The sequence below is a fragment of the Polypterus senegalus genome, chromosome 10 (genome assembly GCF_016835505.1).
Source record: "Polypterus senegalus isolate Bchr_013 chromosome 10, ASM1683550v1, whole genome shotgun sequence".
Lineage (NCBI taxonomy): Eukaryota > Metazoa > Chordata > Cladistia > Polypteriformes > Polypteridae > Polypterus > Polypterus senegalus.
In genome coordinates, this window is record NC_053163.1 from 84,466,297 (window position 1) to 84,488,451 (window position 22,155).

General features: G+C 37.6%; 1 protein-coding gene across 3 annotated transcripts in view; it reads left to right on the forward strand.

The window, feature by feature from the left end:
* Positions 1–22,155, forward strand: part of bcorl1 (BCL6 corepressor-like 1) — a 152,391-nt gene that overhangs the window by 114,277 nt on the left and 15,959 nt on the right. For all 3 annotated transcript variants that reach the window (XM_039766045.1, XM_039766047.1, XM_039766046.1), the window contains 4 exons: positions 4,216–4,354; positions 11,354–11,716; positions 12,866–13,122; positions 20,458–20,730. In XM_039766045.1, the coding sequence (XP_039621979.1) occupies positions 4,216–4,354; positions 11,354–11,716; positions 12,866–13,122; positions 20,458–20,730 (1,032 nt within the window). The remainder of the gene's footprint in view (positions 1–4,215; positions 4,355–11,353; positions 11,717–12,865; positions 13,123–20,457; positions 20,731–22,155) is intronic.

Here is a 22,155-nt window from a genome sequence, read left to right on the forward strand (position 1 = left end):
ATAGAGTTCCAAATCGCCTCTAGAAACAACACCAGCACAAGAGCCGAGTGTCAGGAGCTTGATGACATAGATTTTGCTAGGCTGATTAGTTGCACCCAAGAACAAGATCACTATGTACAATACCAAGCATCAGCTGAAGTAGTATAAAGCATAATGCCATTGAACTGTGGAGCAATGGAAACGTTCTCTGAAGTGATAAATCCATCTTTACTATCTTGCAGTATGTTGGACAAATCTGGGTTTGTTGGATACCAGGAGAATGATAGCTTCCACACTACACAGTGCCTACTGTAAACTTTTGTGGAGAAGGGATAATGTGTAGGGCTGTTTTACAGGGTCTGTGCTATGCCCTCATGGTTCCAGTGTAGGGTACTATTAAAACTACAGCATACAAAGACTTTTCAACTTTGTGTCAACAGTTTAGCGAAACCACAGTACAGACAGTACGGAGTGAAGGGTTTTGGTCTTCATGGAGGTCCTCATTTACTAGTAACAATGCTAGTTTCAAGCCAGAGTAATGCAAAATAAATTAATTTAATCATTCACTGATCATTAGAGATAGTGTGAATGGGTAGTGCCAAAAAATTTTACTTTTTTTTATATAGTCACTCCTGTGTTTTTCAGTGCTGAGGAGGAGAAAAACTGTAGTAAAGATGAAATATTTCAAAACACATTTAGAACAAATAAAATGGGAATAATATGTTTAAATTAATAAAGACTGATAGCATAATTTGTGTGAAAAAGTTGTTTTAAAAGAAAATTGATTGTTAGTAAATCTTTTCTCTAAATCTTTGCAAATTGTGTAATTTCTGTTTTTTTTCAGGCTATGTTGTGGTGATCAGTATCCCACTGTCCATGTAATGACATATAGATTATTCTTGGTGGATATGTTTCAGGATATAGTTACTATTAATAATAATTATTATTATTATAATACTTTATTATTTTAGGAATGACTTAAACCTTTAGTATTTGATAGGAATCCAGTGTAATATTATCATTAATCGTAACTAGTAAATAAAATTTGACCAAACAGCTCATGTCACAATGAATTTCTCTGTTGTTTCTGTACTCTTTATTTTTGTTGGGTTTAAGTAAAGGCATCTTACTAATGAGAAATTATAACTTTGTTTTCTTTTTTTAATTGATTTTATGATAATAGAACTTGCAATATAGCGATTCATTGTCACTTTGTACTAGTTTTATAGCAAGAGAAAATCTCTCAACAACAGCAACAATTACATTTATTTATCTAGCACATTTTCATACAAACAATATAGCCCAAAGTACTTTACACAATGAAATAAAAACGAAGTTAATATAAAACATAAACAAGATTAGGCAATATTATTACAAGGGATATATCAATGAAAAGGGTAAGGTTGGATGGCCAGGAGAACAGAAAAACCAAAAAAAAAAAAAAAAACAAAATCTGCAGGGATTCTAAGGCCAAAAGACTACCCTCCCACCCCCACTGGGCATTCTACCAAGCATAGATGTTCTAAATCAGTCCTCATGATTTTCAGACTTCAAATGGAAGAATTTGATGATGATGGTCATGTGGACATCTGGGACACCTGCTATTCAATCCATAAACGCAGGGGGCAGCATAGTGCATTGATCAAGTGGTGGAGGTGCAGATCGCCACCACAGCAGAACTGGAAAAGACAGCAGAGAATAGTACAGATTAGTATGGAATTGTGGAACCCAGAGGAAGTGATAATTCAATGCCCATATAGGGTGTACTCACACTAGCAATTTGTTACGTGCTCAAGTATTTTTGACCACATACAACAACCAAAGTATAGTTTGTTTGACTAGTATGATCACTCTGTGATGATCTAACTGTACCATGGCCTGGCCCGCATGGAATAGGTGGGCTCAAAAGGATTCGGGAGCAGTGTGATCGCTAAATGTGCCCGAGCATGAAACACAAACATGACATCAATGATGTAACATCATTTCATTCAATACCATTTGTAGTTGGCAAGAAAATCTGCAAATTCTTCTCTTAACACCATTTGTCTTTATAAAAATCTTCTTGTATGTACAGCACGATTAACAGCTGAGTGCTGTGCTGCACACTCAGTGCGTCTCTAAGGGGGCAGAGTGTTTTCCTACATGGCTCCACAAAACAAGGAAAATCATTTTTGACATGCATGCTTTTGCTCTGTTCGGATCTTGTTTAGGCTTTACACAAAGTTGCATGGTGATGCCGAAAGCATACCTGGACCCAGAACTTTAAAGCACAGTGGGGAGGTAGGGAGGGGGGGACAATTGTGCTTGGGCACGGTATGGATTAAACGTGCGTAGTGCGAATATACCCATAGGCTAATAGGGGTACAACTAAAATATAGCTACAAAAAGCCATTTTAAAATAATTGGTTTTTAGCAGTTTTTTAAATTGTTCTACAGTATTAGCCTGGTGAATTTCTATTGGTAACTTACTCAAAACTTTAGGTGTATAACAGAAAAGGGCTGCCTCACCACTTCTTTTCAGCTTGAAATTATAAGCAGACCTTCATTTGAAGATCTGAGGTTACGACTTGGAGTGAAAGGGAACAGACATTCCAAAATAAAGGACAGGGTGAGATTATTTAAGGCTTTGTAAACCACTGGTAGTATTTTAGATAGATAGATAGATAGTTTATTAATCCCAAGGGGAAATTCACATACTCCAGCAGCAGCAGCATACTGATGATAAAAGTATACATGTATATATATATTAAATTAAAGAGTGATAAAAATACAGGTATAACAGACAATAACTTTGTATAATGTTAACGTTTACCCCCTTGGGTGGAATGAGGAGTCGTATAGTACGGGGGAGGAATGATCTCCTCAGTCTGTTAGTGGAGCAGGACAGTGACAGCAGTCTGTCTCTGAAGCTGCTCCTCTGTCTGGAGATGATACTGTTCAGTGGATGCAGTGGAATCTTCATGATTGACAGGAGCCTGCTCAGCGCCCATTGCTCTGCCACGGATGTCAAACTGTCCAGCTCCATGCCTAAAATAGAGCCTGCCTTCTTCGCCAGTTTGTCCAGGCGTGAGGCATCCCTCTTCTTTATGCTGCCTCCCAAGCATACCACCGCCTGGAAGATGGCACTCGCCGCAACCGCCTGAACATCTGTAGCATCTTATTGCAGATGTTGAAGGATGTCAGCCTTCTAATGAAGTATAGTCGGCTCTGTCTTCTTTTGCACAGAGTATCAGTATTGGCAGTCCAGTCCAATTTATCATCCAGCTGCACTCCCAGGTGTTTGTTGGTCTGTACCCTCTGTACACAGTCACATCTGATGATCACGGGGTCCGTAAAGGGCCTAGACCTCCTAAAATCCACCACCAGCTCCTTGGTTTTGCTGATGTTCAGTTGTAGGTGGTTTGAGTCGCACCATTTAACAAAGTCCTTGATTATGTTCCTATACTCGTCCTCCTGCCCACTCCTTATGCAGCCCACGATAGCAGTGTCGTCAGCAACTTTTGCACGTAGCAGGACTCTTAAGTTGTATTGGAAGTTCAATGTATATAGGCTGAACAGGACTGGAGAAAGTACAGTCCCCTGCAATGCTCCTGTGTTGCAGACCACAATGTCAGACCTGCAGTCAATTCTAAACAACATGGGTAACGATGCTAAAACATGTTTAGATTTTCTTTTTTAGGTAATATTCTTGCTGTTGCATTCTGTACTAACTGTAACTGATTGATGTCTTTCTTAGGTTAATTCAAGACGTTTTGTAAAATTAGATCTTCTGAAACAAGCAAAGTTTGATTTAATTGCAATATTTCCGTGCATCAGTCTTCTAAACATGCTCTTATTTCCAGTATGATGTAGCCGTGAGCAGCATTAGGAGCAAAGGCAGAAATGCACTCTGGCTGGGAGACCATTCCATCAGAGAATACACCCACTCATGCACACACTTATACTCCCCTACACCAGGTTTCATTACTTTTATACACTTACCATAGGAATCATTTGAATGCATTTTTTAACAACTGTGGTCTGTACTGCAATAGAAGGGAAGTCATTATTGACATGCACTTTGTTCTTTTTTAGCTGTAATAATAAATTTAGGTGGACCATAGTTATTAGGCATGTTTAGCTAACACATTTTGAGTGAGAATTATGGATAATGGCTCCAGTTTGAGAAATTTGTTTTATTTTGTTTTTGCTTTTCCCAACAAAAAAGACATGATTAATTATATTTTTTACCTACAGCGAAGGAAAAGGCGAGTATCTGCAGTTAAGGAGGCCAAGAACAAGCAACCTGTATGTCAACCACCTGAAGACAAGAGGAGAAAGCGGAGGAGACGAGGAATCATACCAAAGACTAATGGAGTCTCAAAGAAGGAAGAAGGTAAGCGGCAGGGAAAATTAGTTATTTTTTTTTTATGTCATTGAAGTAAAGTAAAATAACCTCATGCAAATGTTATTTGAGTTTGCTGTTCAGACATTTTTATCTGTTTCTCTATTCAAGTTTAACAATGAATCTGTGTTTTACGCTATATATATGCTAGCTACGCCATTCAGACAATTCACTAGAAACTTCTTAAGCAACATCTTCTTCCTTCTTAAATTTTGTCATTTCTTTTTATTGCATTGGACTGATCTGTTGGAGAAAAAGCAGTCAGGATTGTTTTTGTTTAGGCTATCAAACATACTATTATTGGATTTGCAGTCTATTAAAAATCATTTCTGCATTATTTTGTACACTGTTAAAAATTAAACAGATCTTTCCTTAAACATCTTTTTTTTGTTGAGAATACTCTCTTCTTTTTGAAATAAAGAAACATAGTGTAATGTATTTTAGAATATGTGGGTGACCACGTTTCTCAACAAAACTAAAATTGGACAGTTTTGGTGCCAGAGTAAATTTAAAATATCACTAACTATATGGTTTGTCTGCTCTGCTTATGAAAGTCTTAAGTCTGCTCCATAAACATGCATCCCTTGCAGGTTTTGTAGCTAATGTGGAAAACATGCGTAACATAAAAGCAAAAATATCAGCTTCTATTTCTTAAGGAGTAAAGTCTAGAACATTATCCATCCATTATCCAACCCAGTATATCCTAACGCAGCGTCAAGGGGGTCTGCTGGAGCCAATCCCAACCAACACAAGGCACAAGGCAGGAAACAAACCCCTGGCAGGGCACCAGCCCACCGCAGCTAGGACATATCATTATGCTGTTCAGGTACAAAACCAGTTTTTGAAAGTGTGAAAAAGCTGATGTCAGAGCATCTTAGTTCTCTGGCACGTTGGTAAGTCTAAGAGAGTGAGAAAGACAGTTGTGAACAGAATTCAGTTAGGCACTGGAGTCGACCCTGATGGTACAATATGTGGTCATTGCTTTTGGTTTGTATGAAACTTTTTCAGTCTAGCATTTTACTTTCTGTTGCAGTCATACATTGAACAGGGAAGCCAGTAAAAGTGAGTTTCAGTAAACCAGTTGAGAGGTAGAGTAGGCATTGCAGAAAATTTCTGTATCGGAGGAAAGAAAAAATTGTTTGTATGCTAAAAATATTTAATGCAGCTTTACAGTGTCTTTAAAAAGTATTCAGTTCTCTATTGTTGTCTTGTGAATTTGTGTGTCAACTTGAAATAACTTGTTTCCCAGTAAACTGATTTTATTTAAATTTGGTACACTTTGTCAGGAAAGCTCAATTTGTTTTCAGATATCTAGAACATACTACACTGATTTTTTTTTTTTATTTAAAAAACTCTTTGAAAAGTATTGGCAAATTTTCTCACTTGTCTGTCATCTTAAAACAGAAAGATACTGTACAGCCTCAAATATGAGTTAGTTCAACGTTTGAATTTAGCTTCAGAGAGGTTATTTTAGCTTGTATATTTTGTATATTTACTTTTTTAGACATACTGTATGATAGCTGCTTATGTTGCCTAAACAGATGCCAAGTACATGTAAATGAAATGCCAGCAGAGTTGTGCTTTACAGTCCCTGTACAAGCAGTGGCAGGAACTTGAATGAACCTTTGCAATACTAACTTAACTGTCCTGCTGTTTGCAGTCATACCAGTTCAGTTAAACGATCTTCGTAACCACAAAAGCAAAAAATGCAAGTAAATAAAGAAAAAATCACTGAAGACTGAACTTACTTAGAAATACGTGGAAAAAGGAAAAAGCTCTACAAGCTGTTATGCATGGAGTGCATAAACATGTCCTCAGTATCTGCAGTATGTTAACTCCTAAAAACTTCCTTGTGCCTGTATTATCGACAGATTATAATGATTCAGTATTTCTTTGACTCTAAAATTTATTGGAACAACTCCTTGAGGACCCTGCTATCCATTATTGCTTTTTTGCAGGTAACAATTTTAGCTTGAGCCTTCAACTTAGAGATTAACTGTAAAAATGGGTAATTCTTTCAAAAAAGTTTATTTTTAAGAAATATGAGCTATAGCTGGACTTAAACCATCTACAGCAAACAGCTAACAGAAGTAAAAAAATGTAATTTTGACATCACTTAAGTTGGAATCTTTTGTCTATGAAAGCTGTTTTAGCCACAACAAACCTATCTGAAAAACAGATTTTATGCCCTTTACTAATATACTGTATGTAGTTATATCCTATTCTCACAGTTTTTTGGATATTATATTTATAAACCAAAATATAATGTCTGTTTCTTTGATGCAAAAAAATGCTTTAGCACTCCAGAACAGTTTCCAAAGTCTCTGGAAGCACCTGAATGTTATGTACTCCATACATTTTCCAAATTTTTTCACATCATTTTAGAGATTTTAACAACTCTTGATCAATCTGACTAGGATTTTTAAAATTTGAAACTTATTCACAGTGCATCCTCAAACAAGAAAGAAAATTATAAACCATTAACAATTTAAATTAAAAAAACTAAAATGTCAACAATTTGTCAACCTGTTCTCTACTTGGGTGAACCACAGCTATTAGACAAGTAGTCTTTTGAGATTATTAATTTTGCACTATGTAATGGAGCTAAATTTGCCAAATTTTATCATTTGAGCAGATTGTTAAAAGGTTTTCAGTATGGTTATTTTGTTTTGTGTCTTGTTTGTAAATCAGCTGGAAAAGGTCATACTTTAATATATTGCAAGTTTGGAATCTGAGACAATAAAAAGTGAAAATAGCTTTGGAGACTAAAATACTGTAAAAGAGTTTTGTTTTGTTTAAGGTTTGACCTAAACATTGTGTAACCTTTGCCTACTTGAAGTTACAGCAGATCACTTTCTGTCAAGACCAGTTGGTTGGGTTGTTAAAATCAGTAACTATATCTGATTGCTGCTTTCAAAAAATCCTTCAATTATTATGTTACAGTATCCATCAAAATACCTGTTCATTATTTGTGTATTCACAGAACCTTTTCAAATGTGACAAATTACATATATTTGCCCTTCTAATGAAGCACCAAAATTTTCATGTCAAGGGGTCTGTTTACATATCCTGTAAGGAGAAAATGATTTTCTCCATTTTCTTTTAATGCTGACATACACCTCTTTATATTAACACTGCAGATGTTTCCATAGACATTAGTATTTTGTGGGAATAATGCTGATTTAACTAATCTTCTGCAACCTGTTTCAGTTTTCATGTTTGTGTCTGTGTGCTTTTATCTGACTTGCAGAACTTAAAAACTACTGTTTAGTATTTTCCAGTTTTCATTTAATTTCATAGACAAAAATAGAAAAATACTGTGCTCATTTAAATAAGGATTTATTGTATATTTTGAAGCATGCAACAGTGTAGGATGCCATACACACAGAATTAAAGTGACTTGAAACCATATATGTTCCATGCACCTACCCGGATGAGCCACCTCAAATTGGGACCTGAGTGCTGCTGTGTAACGGGTGACGCCTCAGACCCACACCAGTTCTGATCCCCAACAGGCCTGACCCCAAAGGCTTTCCGATGGTTTCGCCTCTTCTGGGGATGGGGCTCCCAAGGGCTTTCCCCCATCCCCTTCATGATGCGAGCAGCCTTCCTGTGGGTGGCTGCAGCAGAGCTACTCCCGCGGAGAGCAAAAAGGAGTCCTTTCTGTCATCTCACAGCTGTGTGAAGTTTTTTTTATGGTAGCTGGATTGCCAATCCTGTCACCAAGCCCCATGATTTCCCTGCAAGTTGAAGGAGTGCTTGCCGGGTCAGATGCAGTTCAACGTCATAGCTAGGACATGTTTATTATTTCATGGATAACTTCAAGAGGAGTCACAGTGTACAGTTTGATGGCAACTCTGGTCTGTACTGGGAACTGAGAAGGATGGCTATGAGGGCTCTGAGGGCAAGTAAGGTGGTGTTTGTTAGAGGAATCTGTGAGCAAGTGACACACTATCTGTGGTCTGGTGACCCATAGAGGATTCAAAGCATTAAGCATATCTGAATCTGTTTCTCGGAGAGTTGCAGTCAGGGTGGCTGATGGAATGGTTCTTACAGATGAAACTGCAGTTGTGACCCGCTGGGCTGGCTACTTTGAGCAGCTCTTCAAAGCTAATCCTCCTGCTAGGATACTGGAAATTTCTGGGTCCACAGTTCTTGAGGCTGATTCTCCAATTAGCTGTGAACCACCCAATCTCACTGAGGTTGCATAGGTGGTGACCCAGCTGAGGGAAGGGAAGGCTGCAGGTATCTGTGGTATCTAGGGTGAACTTCTCCAGGCTGGTGGTAAGGCTTTTCTACTGGCATTGCAAGCAATCTTTGCTTCCATTTGGGAGACTGGAGTCATCCCAACTGACTGGGAAAAAAGGACTTGTCGTCCCTATCCTGAAAGGGAAGGGTGATTGCCTGGATTGCGGCAACTACAGGGGGATAACGCTGCTCTCGGTGCCAGGTGAGATCCTTGATAGGTGAACCTACGATGAATGATTAATGTGGGCGGTTTTGGACCTTGCAAACAGAAGCGAGGCTCATCTGTCTGATGTGTCATGTTTTATGCACCATGACAGAATAGAAAAAAGAAAAAAAAAATTACTAAGATTCTGACTCAACTCGCCATACCTGTAAAGCATTTGTATAGAACCGGCTTTGTCAGGAAGCAAGTTAATGACTGTCAAAAAAAGGGGCAAGCTTATGATATTTTGAAACTGTGAAACTGTGCTGAAAAGTCTTCAATGTGTTGTGTAATTTGTCATTCCCTGTGATATCTAGTCATGTAATCTTACATCCTCGGTTGATGGGTACAGCAGTTGCAATTGTCATATTTGACATACCCACCGTCTAGAAGTTGTGTAATTTGCCAACAGCTTTAGACATTCTCTGTGTAATTTTTATTTGTATAAATCCTTAGTCCTTTCATATCCATCACCTTGATGCAAGCATTTTATATTTTACATATTTTAATGTTTACTTTTGATATAGTTGTTTTTTGTAAGTTATTTAATAATTACTAATGGAAGCATGGATAACACTCTTTATCTTACTAGTTCTGGGTCCTAAGTTTGATTCTGGACTCTCTGGGTTTTGTTGCATTTTTTTCTTGTTGTTCACATGAAATTTCAGAAGGAACATTTTAACAGTTTAAAGAAGACAAAGTTTGGAATTGCAATATTTTACTTTGCTCATTTGTTTTTTAAGTTTCTTTCATGGTTGATTCATTTGATTAGGCTAGGGCTGCAAGATTTATTTTGAACTTTAAATAATGGAAATTCTATATTAAAGTGCCATGTTTTACCTTGACATGCTTTACATTTATTTCCTTTTTTATTGTGCAGAAAACAATTTTCTGGAAAGTTCACTGCTCAGAAAAATTAAAGGAACATTTTTTAATTAAAGTATAGCATCAAGTCAATGAATACTGATCTGGTCAGTTAAGTAGCAGAAGGGGTTGTTAATCAGTTTCAGCTGCTTTGGTGTTAATGAAATTAACAACTGGTGCACTAGACGGGCAACAATGAGACAATCCCCAAATTAGGAATAGTTTAACAGGTGGAAGCCCTGAAATTTTTCACTCCAAATCTTTTCTGACTGTTTTTTCACTAGTTTTGCAGTTGGCTACGGTCAATGTCACTACTGGTAGCATGAGGTGATACCTGGACCCTACAGAGGTTGCACAGGTAGTCCAGCTTCTCCAGGATGGTACATCAATAAGTGCCATTGCCAGAAGGTTTGATGTGTCTCCCAGCACAGTCTCAAGGGCATGGAGAAGATTGCAGGAGAGAGGCAGTTACTCTAGGATAACTGGACAGGGCTGTAGAAGGTCCTTAACCCATCAGCAGGACCGGTATCTGCTCCTTTGGGTAAGGTGGAACGGGATGAGCACTGCCAGAGCCCTACAAAATTACCTCCAGCAGGTAACTGGTGGTGAATGTCTCTGAGCAAACAATCAGAAACAAACTTCAAGAGGGTGGCCTGAGGGCCCGATGTCCTCTAGTGTGCCCTGTGCTTACTGCCCAGCACCGTGGAGCTAGATTGGCATTTGCTATAGAATACCAGAATTGGCAGGTCCACCACTGGCACTCTGTGTTTTTCACAGATGAGAGGAGGTTCACCCTATGTACATGTGACAGACATGAAAAGGTCTGGAGAAGCTGTGGAGAACATTATGCTGCCTGTAAAATCGTTCAGCATTACCAGTTTGGTGGTGGGTCAGTGATTGTCTGGAGAGGTATATCCATGGAGGGATGCACAGACCTCTACAGGCTAGACAACTGCACTTTGACTGCAATTAGGTATCAGGAAGAAATCCTTGGACCCATTATCAGAGCCTATGGTGGTGCAGTGGGTCCTGGGTTTTTCCTGGTGCACGACAGTGCCCGGCCTAATGTGGTGAGAGTATGTAGGCAGTTCCTGGAGGATGAAGGAATCAATACCATTGAACGGCCTCCACGCTTGCTTGACATAAATCCAATAGAACACCTCCGGGGACATTATTTTTCTGTCCATCCAACGCTGCCAGGTTGCACCCCAGACTGTCCAGGAGCAAGTGATGCCCTGGTCCAGATTTCGGAGGAGATCCCCCAAGACACCATCTGTTGTCTTATTGGGAACATGCCCTGACGTTGTCAGGCATGCATACAAGCATGTGGGGGTCATGCAAACTACTGAGTACGATTTTGAGTTGCTGCAGTGAAATTTCGGCAAAATGGACTAACCTGCCGCACCATTGTTTCACTTTGATTTTCAGGATGTCCTTGAATTCATCCCCTCTGTAGGTTGATAATTTTCATTTCCATCAAATGAGGTGGCATCCTTTCATTCCTAACACATTACCCAGTCCATATCAGTATAGATATCCAGCATGATTTTTTTTTTCCCCATTGATATCTGATGTGTTTTCAACGTGTTACTTAAATTTTTTTGAGCAGTTTAAATATTAAAGTGCCATGTTTTACCTTGATAGACTTTACATTTATTTCCTTTTTTATTGTGCAGAAAGCAATGTTCTGGAGACTTCAGCACTGATAAACAAGGAACATCCTGGTGAAAATGACAATAATACACCTAGACTAGGTAGAGGAAGAAGGTCAACTGCTCTGAAAGACCCCTGGACCACTCCGTCTAGCCTTCGGCGTATATCAACGCACCCTCGAGTGGCCAAAGGCAGACTTCTTACAAGTGAAAGCTTCTATGCCGATGAAGACACTGCTGGATATGAGAGCTCAGAGGAGATCCCTAGGAAAAAAAGGAGGAGACGCAGGAATAGGAAGTACCAGAATGGAGAGTACATTACAGATCAAGAAGTACAGGAAGAAGCAGAAGAAAGCATTGTTTGTACCCGATTATCGGCCAGAACAGGTAGGGTGGAAAAGACTAGTATTTCCTTGTTTACAGTTGCATTTGCTATGAAAGAGTCAACTACATGTTTCACTCACTAATAACATGAGTTCTAATTTCATATTTGTGAAATGTTTTGTAAACAAACACTATATACCTTTAATGTAATGTTGATGATAGATGCAGAAAGTTTATTAGCAGTATTTAAGTGATACATATTCAAAATGAAAAAGTGTTTTATAATGCTCAACACATTTTTCTAAAATTCAAGTGCTTATGGAGATTTCTGTTGTTTTCATTTTAAAGGCATTTAAACTTTTGAGAGCAGATCTTGTCTTTAGTTACTGCTATTACAGTGGCTTCCAGGCTGTATTGACACTATGCATACACATCACCTGTGCTTTTTAGTAAAACACCAATACTGAGCTAAGCTGCACTACCTTAAAGTTTCTAAGTACTGTGTTTTGTATTTTCATAAACAGAAAACTTGAACGGTTAAATGTACCTAGCAGTGTAGTCCATTTAAGGGTTGCAGGGGTATCAGGCTTACCTTGATAACATTCGGTGTAGGACAGAAACCGTGAAAGGGATTCAGTTCAATCACAGGGCACACATACACACACACACACACACACACATCTACACTCATTCACACATGGTCAATGTAGAGCTACAAATTAACCTAGCTCAGACATCTTAGAGTTGTAAATATGAGGAAGAACATTCAAACTCTGTGCTAAGCCTTCTGAAGCAATTAGGCAGTACAGTACAGCATTTGAAATAAAATCTACACACAGGTTTCAGCTGACACAGACAGCTTTATTGCATCTAGAGATAATTAGGGTTTCTTGCTTACAATATCTGCGGTAGGCCGGTGCCCTGCCCGAGGTTTGTTTTCTGCCTTGCGCCCTCTGTTGGCTGGGATTAGCTCCAGCATACCCCCGTGACCCTGTAGTTAGGATATAGTGGGTTGGATGGATGGATGGATGCTTGCAATATTGGAAAAACTTGCTAACATTTTTATTTTGTGCTTGTGTATGCCAGCATCATTTTAATGTCTAGCTTACAATCTGAGATAAAAATGTCACTGTTGCAGACCTTTTGTAACACTGCTTGTAAATAAAGTATTGACTGTACATTACTTGCATTGGTATACGTATACCTTTTCAGACTTTCAGACTCCCACTGGATCTTGTCGTCGAAATCTGCCACAGCTCTGCAAGTGTCCCAGTCCCAGTCCAGTACATGTATCAGGGAACAGGTGTCAGACTCGACTAGGATCACTGCGCATTCGATCAGAATCTTCCAGTCCTCAGTGTGGAGATTTGGAACACGCAAGAAATCTTCTCAAAGATCAAACAGACAAACCTGCTGGCAAGCGGAAATGCAAGACTAAGCATCTAAGTGATGGTGTTGAAGAGAAGAAGGTAAGAATACACTGAAAAAACAGAAATGTGCTTGCTAAAGGAGATTCTGTAGCATCTATCTAAGAACAGGTGTACTTGTAGACATTTAAGGTCATTTTTAAATAATAAAGTTCAAATAAATGGCTGATTTAAAACACTAATGATGTGATATTGCCCCTCACCCCCCTTCCCCCCCAGTGACTATAAATCCTGTTCTTGCCATGGGTGGAGGAAGTCTGTTTTATTATATGATTATTATTAATTGAATGACCTTCTTCAAATGAAATACTTAATTAGTGTGAACATCTTTTGAATACAAGTTCCAAGCAAACTTTGTATGAACACAGTAGCAACTGAGCAGCTAAAGGAGCAGGGAAGTGCAAGGGGAGTGGCAGAGAGAGAGAGAGTTTTCTGGAAAGATTTATTAATTTATATATTTTTACTTTCACTTTCGAAGTGGCCTACATCATTTAAAGGGACATTCATGTCTGCACTTCTTTTCAGATCAGTACAATACAAAAATAAATTGAGCAAATTCTTGACAAACTTCTTTTCACGTATTCACATAAAATACTTCACAATTGCTATAAGACTGATCCTGGAGAATTTTTTTTATAAGTACTCCTTTTTTTAGTAACTACTGACAAGTAGTTGGTGCTCTAGGTGAACATGAAATTCACAAAAAGAACATCACCACTCATGTTGTTAGGTGCAAGTTTATAAAACTTCATCACTGATTTCTAACTTCTTCAGTGTTGCACCAAATTCTTGCTGTTTTTAAACCAAATATTAAAGTCAAAAAGCATTTTGGAAGAAATGAAAAAATGTGTGGCCTTCCTGTAATTTTCAAGACAATTATTCAAAAGCACAGAGTTTCACATTGTTTTTGCTATCGTTTCACATACTTAATGTTACTATTAACATCAATGTTTGGAAAATAAACAGGTGTATGACTTACATTTTATGGTAATTACCTGTTCTGTTAATTTGAAGTTTATTAACCTTCGACCACACATATGTAGAGTCTTTATGTGAAAGATGAATATTTTCTAGTTCTCTTTTAAGTAATGGACATGAACTACCTTGTTAGTAAAAAATTATGAATGGGCACTTTTTTATGTCACCATAATCTGTAGAAGAGATTTTCTAAAATTATTTAAAAATATTTTATCATCTTTAAACCAGTGCACAAAGGGATGACCAATGGCCGTAAGACAAAGTAACAACATAATCTAAAAATAAAACCCTTTCTGCCTCGTTGGGCCTAAATAGGTTTTAACCTGTGACTATAAAGTAACTCGGCCACTTTCCCACTATAAAAAACACACAGACAAAAGTACTGAAAAATCCCCTACATACCTTACAAATTCTCACCTTCTTTCTCTCCACTGTGTCTGTACTAACTAATCAAAAGTATGCCCTATCTCATCCAGAGACGCGTACGCAATGGGTCTCCTATTGGTCACCCCTTAAATCCCCATTATATGGTTCTTTCAAGGGATTTTGTCCAGTCAATTCTGTAGTTTAGGAGTGTCCTCTGAGTATCCAAGGGTCTTTCTAGTGTTCTGGATGGTGGTCCCAAATAGCACCTGCATATATTAGCTCCTTTATGCAGTTAAATGGCTACAGACTTTTGGTAGCTCCAGTACTGCCTACCCACTACAGTATACAACATGGTCTTGACAATTTCTTATGGGAATTCTATACTGCTTGCCACCTTAAGTTTTAGGAGCACTCTCATATTCTTCAGTCAGTAAATTCTGATAATCTCTGACTTCTTTAACTGGTGGTGAAGAAAGTATTTTGGCTTACTCTTAAAGCATATAAGGTCTGTTCACTCCTGGTATCCATGTACTCTTATTGACACTTGCTCTGAATTTGTAATTATCAATGTGGGCTTCTGTTTTAAAATACTAAGTCTACTAGGATCGTCTCTTGGTATTGTGTCTGGCTAATGCCAACCCCTTACCAAGAAAAAAGCAGCATTTTGAAAAATAGTGCCTTGTTTCAATTTATTAAAATAAATATTTTACTTTGTTTAATTGATAGCTATACATAACCTGACTACAACATATAAACAACATATAGACTGTCTGTGTTTGGCAGCTACTTTTAGCCACTAGTTTTAAAGCAATTAACAAGTTTCATAATGAAAAGAATGAAGATTTGTTAGTTATAGACAGGCCATCAAAGCAGACTTTTAAATTCTGACTTGTTCATCTTTTCACTTGTATGTTTTGTTGCTTTACAAGGGCCAAAACAAGAGTCTTAGACTTGTTTTTGACTGTTAAATTATTCAGAGCTGACTATCTATACATGAGAATGTGACTGCAATAAGTCTGTTTGTACATCTTATGTTGTAAACCCTATTGCTATAAAGGCAGTAAGTCACAAAGGAAACAATCCTAAAGATGGACTTGTACTTCAACTCTGCTAGCACAACAGCTTCATTGGTGGCAGACCTTGATGGCTGTAATATTTGTTTGATTGACTTTGGTTCTCTGTAGCCAATGGAACTTAACTCTGCTCCTTTATGAGATTAGCAAATGCAAATAACTTTAACTCTAACCAAGGCTTCAGTTGGCTAGGAAAAATTAATTCCTGAGTGATTTCTGCATTTACTCTTTAACCTGATTGAAACTGGAGTTTTGTCTTTATTTCATTTCATTTAAAAAGGCTGTTTTGCAATTGTAAGAGTATATACAGTGGTGTGAAAAACTATTTGCCCCCTTCCTGATTTCTTATTCTTTTGCATGTTTGTCACACAAAATGTTTCTGATCATCAAACACATTTAACCATTAGTCAAATATAACACAAGTAAACACAAAATGCAGTTTTTAAATGATGGTTTTTATTATTTAGGGAGAAAAAAAATCCAAACCTACATGGCCCAGTGTGAAAAAGTAATTGCCCCCTGAACCTAGTAACTGGTTGGGCCACCCTTAGCAGCAATAACTGCAATCAAGCATTTGCAGTAACTTGCAATGAGTCTTTTACAGCGCTCTGGAGGAATTTTGGCCCATTCATCTTTGCAGAATTGTTGTAATTCAGCTTTATTTGAGGGTTTTCTAGCATGAACCGCCTTTTTAAGGTCATGCCATAGCATCTCAATTGGATTCAGGTCAGGACTTTGACTAGGCCACTCCAAAGTCTTCATTTTGGATTTCTTCAGCCATTCAGAGGTGGATTTGCTGGTGTGTTTTGGGTCATTGTCCTGTTGCAGCACCCAAGATCGCTTCAGCTTGAGTTGACGAACAGATGGCTGGACATTCTCCTTCAGGATTTTCTGGTAGAAAGTAGAATTCATGGTTCCATCTATCACAGCAAGCCTTCCAGGTCCTGAAGCAGCAAAACAACCCCAGACCATCACACTACCACCACCATATTTTACTGTTGGTATAATGTTCTTTTTCTGAAATGCTGTGTTCCTTTTACGCCAGATGTAACGGGACATTTGCCTTCCAAAAGTTCAACTTTTGTCTCATCAGTCCACAAGGTATTTTCCCAAAAGTCTTGGCAATCATTGAGATGTTTCTTAGCAAAATTGAGACGAGCCCTAATGTTCTTTTGCTTAACAGTGGTTTGCATCTTGGAAATCTGCCATGCAGGCCGTTTTTGCCCAGTCTCTTTCTTATGGTGGAGTCGTGAACACTGACCTTAGTTGAGGCAAGTGAGGCCTGCAGTTCTTTAGACGTTGTCCTGGGGTCTTTTGTGACATCTCGGATGAGTCGTCTCTGCGCTCTTGGGGTAATTTTGGTCGGCCGGCCACTCCTGGAAAGGTTCACCACTGTTCCATGTTTTTGCCATTTGTGGATAATGGCTCTCACTGTGGTTCGCTGGAGTCCCAAAGCTTTAGAAATGGCTTTATAACCTTTACCAGACTGATAGATCTCAATTACTTCTGTTCTCATTTGTTCCTGAATTTCTTTGGATCTTGGCATGATGTCTAGCTTTTTAGGTTCTTTTGGTCCACTTCTCTGTGTCAGGCAGCTCCTATTTAAGTGATTTCTTGATTGAAACAGGTGTGGCAGTAATCAGGCCTGGGGGTGGCTACGGAAATTGAACTCAGGTGTGATACACCACAGTTAGGTTATTTTTAACAAGGGGCAATTACTTTTTCACACAGGGCCATGTAGGTTTGGATTTTTTCTCCCTAAATAATAAAACCATCATTTAAAAACTGCATTTTGTGTTTACTTGTGTTATATTTGACTAATGGTTAAATTTGTTTGATGATCAGAAACATTTTGTGTGACAAACATGCAAAAGAATAAGAAATCAGGAAGGGGGCAAATAGTTTTTCACACCACTGTAATTTTTTTGTTTTGTTTTCTTCTTAGTTAAGCAGACGTCTGTCATTAGTCAAGAAAGTTTATTCCCATCACATTATATGATTGACTGGTTTGAAGCAGCATACAGTAGAAGCAGCATTAACCGATTAGATTATTAATGGACAAAACGAAAATCTGTAGTGTGAAAAGGATTGGTTGTCATATTTCACAGTGCACAATTTGCAGAAGGTCTCGAACACATTCTGCCTTTATATATAAATAAATCCTACTTGGAACAGTTTAGGATAATGTATTGGATTAAACTCCTTCTGGTGTCACAAATGAAATCCATTATTTTTTTTATTTGAAGTGCTAGCTGCAACACAGAGTTATACTGACCTCTAGAGGCAACATTTGAAATAAAGTTATTACATCCCAGTGATCAAATACTTATGTAAGTTTGGAAAATGTCTTTGAGTGCTTATCTGCTGCATTCACAGAATATTTTTTAAACAGGGTGGATTATGTGACAATTTTGTTTTAAGGTGGAAAAAATGTTTTCTTTGCTTACATAAGAATTTGTAATGCAGGCTTTGAAAGCGAAATGTGCCAGAATAAACCTGACGGAAAATGTCTTGAGCTGTACCTGAGCTGATTAACTGAGCTGAACTCTGTAATATATTGCTATTCCTCTAGTGGCTTTAACAGTCATTAGAGATTTAGCATAAGGGAGAAGGATATGGGTTGCAGGTAGATATACTATAAATTTTCCTGCTCGAAGGTTTTGCCAAACTATCTTTGTTTTTATACACCCTATAAATAGAGCTGCCATCCTCCTTGAAAGGCAAATTGCCCCGAACTGTATTCCTTAGGTACATATTATTAATCTTTTGTTACATGATCACTACAGCAAGCACCATTTTCCACATGGAAGACTGTTTATAGCCTTCCTCAAGTGTAAGTTGGCTGCTGTGCTGTTTAAAAAATTGGAGTCAAAATCATAAAGTGGCAGCCAGTTCAGTACAAATTGTTTGACCTGATCAGTATAAAGCAAATTCATAGTTATGTGTTCTTACTTATTTGGCACTAAATGTTTTTGCTTTAATTACAATAGATGTGTACCACAGTGTGAGGATCAGGGCCCCTGAATTTAGTAATGAAACTTGCTAAAGGTTAATTCAGTTTAAAAAAGAGTGGTAACCAAAGTAAAGGATCCTGCAGCCAGGATTGCAAATAAATTACATTTCTGTAATTTCTGTTTTGGTCTGTTTTTAATTTTAAACCTCATTGTTTTAGTCTTTATGCGTGAAACCAGCTGCCATGTAGTACAGACACTAATTGTGGGACATAATGTGTTGGATGATGAAGCTTTTTAAAAAAGGAAAAGCAAAATTATGAGCTATTTTCCATTTTTTTTATTTGAGAAGATTTTAGCATTAAATGGTCAGGGATCTCATATTTTACTTCCCAGCCACTGTGGGACATTTTCTTTGTCGAGGATTCTTATTAAACTTTGCTTGGTTCTTTTTTAATTTTTAAGTACTGAACCTTAATGTTTGTTTTACTACAAACATTTTCAATTTTTAGACCCATTACAAGATAATGGAGGAGCAAAGCAAGTCTGGATAAGGTTGCAGGTCTTTTCAGGATCACTCACATACTGTATACACACACTCTCATACACACATGCACGTGCATTTACACTAGACCACTTTAGATTCAAAATTTAACATAACCTGCCTGTCTTCAGGATGTTGGAGAAAATCAACACAAACAGAAAGGTCATTCAGACTCCATACAGATGGATATCAAACCCTATTGTGTGGAGATGTTAAGCCTCTGTACTCGCATCTTTACTGTACTTAAAGACGTCCTGCTCTTCATATTGGTAATTATCATTGGAATGTTTTTTTTTTCCTTTACTACTTTTAAAGCCTTAATTTAGGCGGTCACATTTGGGATATTTTTGCTTCTTGGATTTTGATAATAAGTTCATTCTGTAATATAGATTTCTTATATTGTGCAGCTACACACCACTTATTTGACTATAATTCTAGTAGTTCTTAGCTCTTGCAATACATATTTTTCTAGGTCCATACAAAGCTTACCTTACACGTTATAGGTGGACTAATTCAATTCTGATAATTTAGTTAGATTTGGCATGAGATGAGGGAGGTGTATAAAGGTCAAAGACAGGGTATCATGCATATGACAGACACATTGCTGTTGAGTTGTTATACATTTCATTCAGAACTGAATGGCCTGCACATAGGAGTTTAGAACATGCAGTTGACCGGTTTCTGTTAGGTTGATCCATATTGCAAAAAAACCATACAGCATCCCCTAACATTTCCCTCACAGAATGCTGTTACATGATGTGGCAAAACAACGAATAGTTTTGTATTGGCACATTTACTGCTTATGCAATAAAGCACTCAAAATACTTTTTTAATCATGACAGTTGACAGTAGGGCCCATGAGCACCACATCCAGACCTGTCAGCTGAGTAGCAGTCTTGAGTACAAAAACACAGCATACTGTTCAGTCCATTTTGGATGCCGGCATCATGCTTCTAATTCAAAAAGGGTGCAATATTTTTACATTATTTATAAATCTGCATTTTGACTTAAAAAAATAAGTCCCATTTTTTAATAGGCCAGATTTCTCAGAAATTGTGTCATAACAAGATGTTGAAAAAGAATTAGTGAATTATTCTAGATAGGTAGAGCCATAAAAGCTATATTAATACTGTTGAACAAATAATTCTCAACGCATGCACAAAAAAATCTCTTGACAGGTAAATATGTGTCATAAACCTTTAGCTTAAAGCTGTATTTAAGAACTTAGGCTTCCTACACAAGCGGATTATTAGAAAGCTTTTGTCCTTCCTCGCCTCTGTTAACACATCGGCAGAAAAATAGACAAAGGGCCGCTGCAGACTCCAGAGAAGTTTTGAAGACCTTGTGCAGTTTGGGACCACAATACTAAAATGCTTTCACTCCCAAGAGCATTCTTTTTGTATTTGCATGTAGTAATCTATTTTGGTTTCCTTTTGGTTTGTTTTTTAATTTTTGGTCCTTAAAGGTTAAGCTGAAGAGAGGACGCTCACTCAAGCGAACTGGGACCTCATTTCCTAGCCAGGACAGCTCATCTGCCAAGAAGCACCAGGGCAGCATTTCTCTCTCATCCCCAAAAAGCACTTTGTCTCCACATGTTGGGAGAAGGGGGGGTGCATTAGGGAGGAATGCACTAGACACCCCCCCAGGACGACCAATTCCACCTGAAGCACGAAGGCTGATTGTGAACAAAAATGCAGGCGAGACCCTTCTACAAAGAGCAGCAAGACTGGGCTATCAGGTAGGACTTGTGTCCATTTGCATTCATTCTCTTAAGGCCATTTACACACTTAATAAAATGTTTATTGGGGCTATGGGTTTATAGTTCTCTTCCAAATCCTGTGATGCAAAACTTTTACATTTTGTTAGCAAAATTTCTGCAGTGAAACTGCTAAAGAGTGACAGTGAATTTAGTACACAAAGAGAGCTAGACCAGCCAAATTGCCAACTTTTCCTACAATCTTGCCTCTATACATTCAAATTTACAAGAAAATTTGCAGACTTTTCCTAATTGCAGTCTAAATCTACTTTCATATTTTCAGTTTTCATTGATATTTTGTTATTTAGTTTTTCTTTTTTTCTCCTCAGTAAAAGGGCAGTTTAATAAATTTGAATACATTTAGAAAATAAATGAAAACATCAAGCTTGATGATAATTTCCATGTTTCCCTTCATTTGTGTAATCAGTTTTTTTATTTAATTGAGAATAGAATAAAAACAGAAATTATAAGAAGCAGCAGTCCTTAAAGTAAAGCAGCTTAATTCACTTTAACCCAGCCTATCACAAATTAAGCCAAAGGGAAAATATTATTGGATAACAGAGACCCCAGAGAAAAGGAGAGTAGAGATACCACAGTCATATCACACCAGTTACTCATCAAGATATTAAAACAATTTTTCCTGCCCAGGTAACTTTTTTCTTCTTGTGAACTTAAGAAATGTAGAAAAGAGGAGACCAGTATTGACTTGCCAATTCCTAATTTAATACATTTTTCTAGTGTTACCAGAGTAGGCCTTCGAGTTATTGACTAGTATCTCCACTTATATGTGTTGAAACATCTACTTGTTCCTTAAATGTTCTAGAGAATCTACCCTGTTACATGTTACAGCCATGTTTAAAACCTACAAAATGATTTTACACAACCCCAGGGATTTCAGACTGCACTAATTTTACGATTTTAATTGTAGTAGGAGAAACAACACCCCCAGTAATATACACTCTGTAAATAAAGTAAGAAGATGCTGTGGCTGTGTAACGTGCACATTTCATGTTTTACAAAATGTCATTTCAAATTTGAGACCAACCTAGGATTTTAGGCATTTGTCCATGATATTAAATCGGAGGTCACGACAAAGTATACACATGCATACAGGCAATGTAGAATGTAAAAGAGAGAAAATGTAAAAGGTGCTCAGGCACATTCCTAGTCCCTTGCAAAAGAATACAAATTTGTTCACTTAAGAAAATCATTGCCATTACTATTTTTGTTGAGTGCCTGATTGAAGTCTTGCACGTGCTTGTCAGAATATGTACTTTAAAATATCTTAGATAAATGAAATGAGAATTACTACACATACACATTTAAAATAAACTTAGCCACTTGTATAATATTTCTCTCAAACATGGCTTGTAAGTTTAGTAAGCTTCTTGAATTTTGATTTTATCA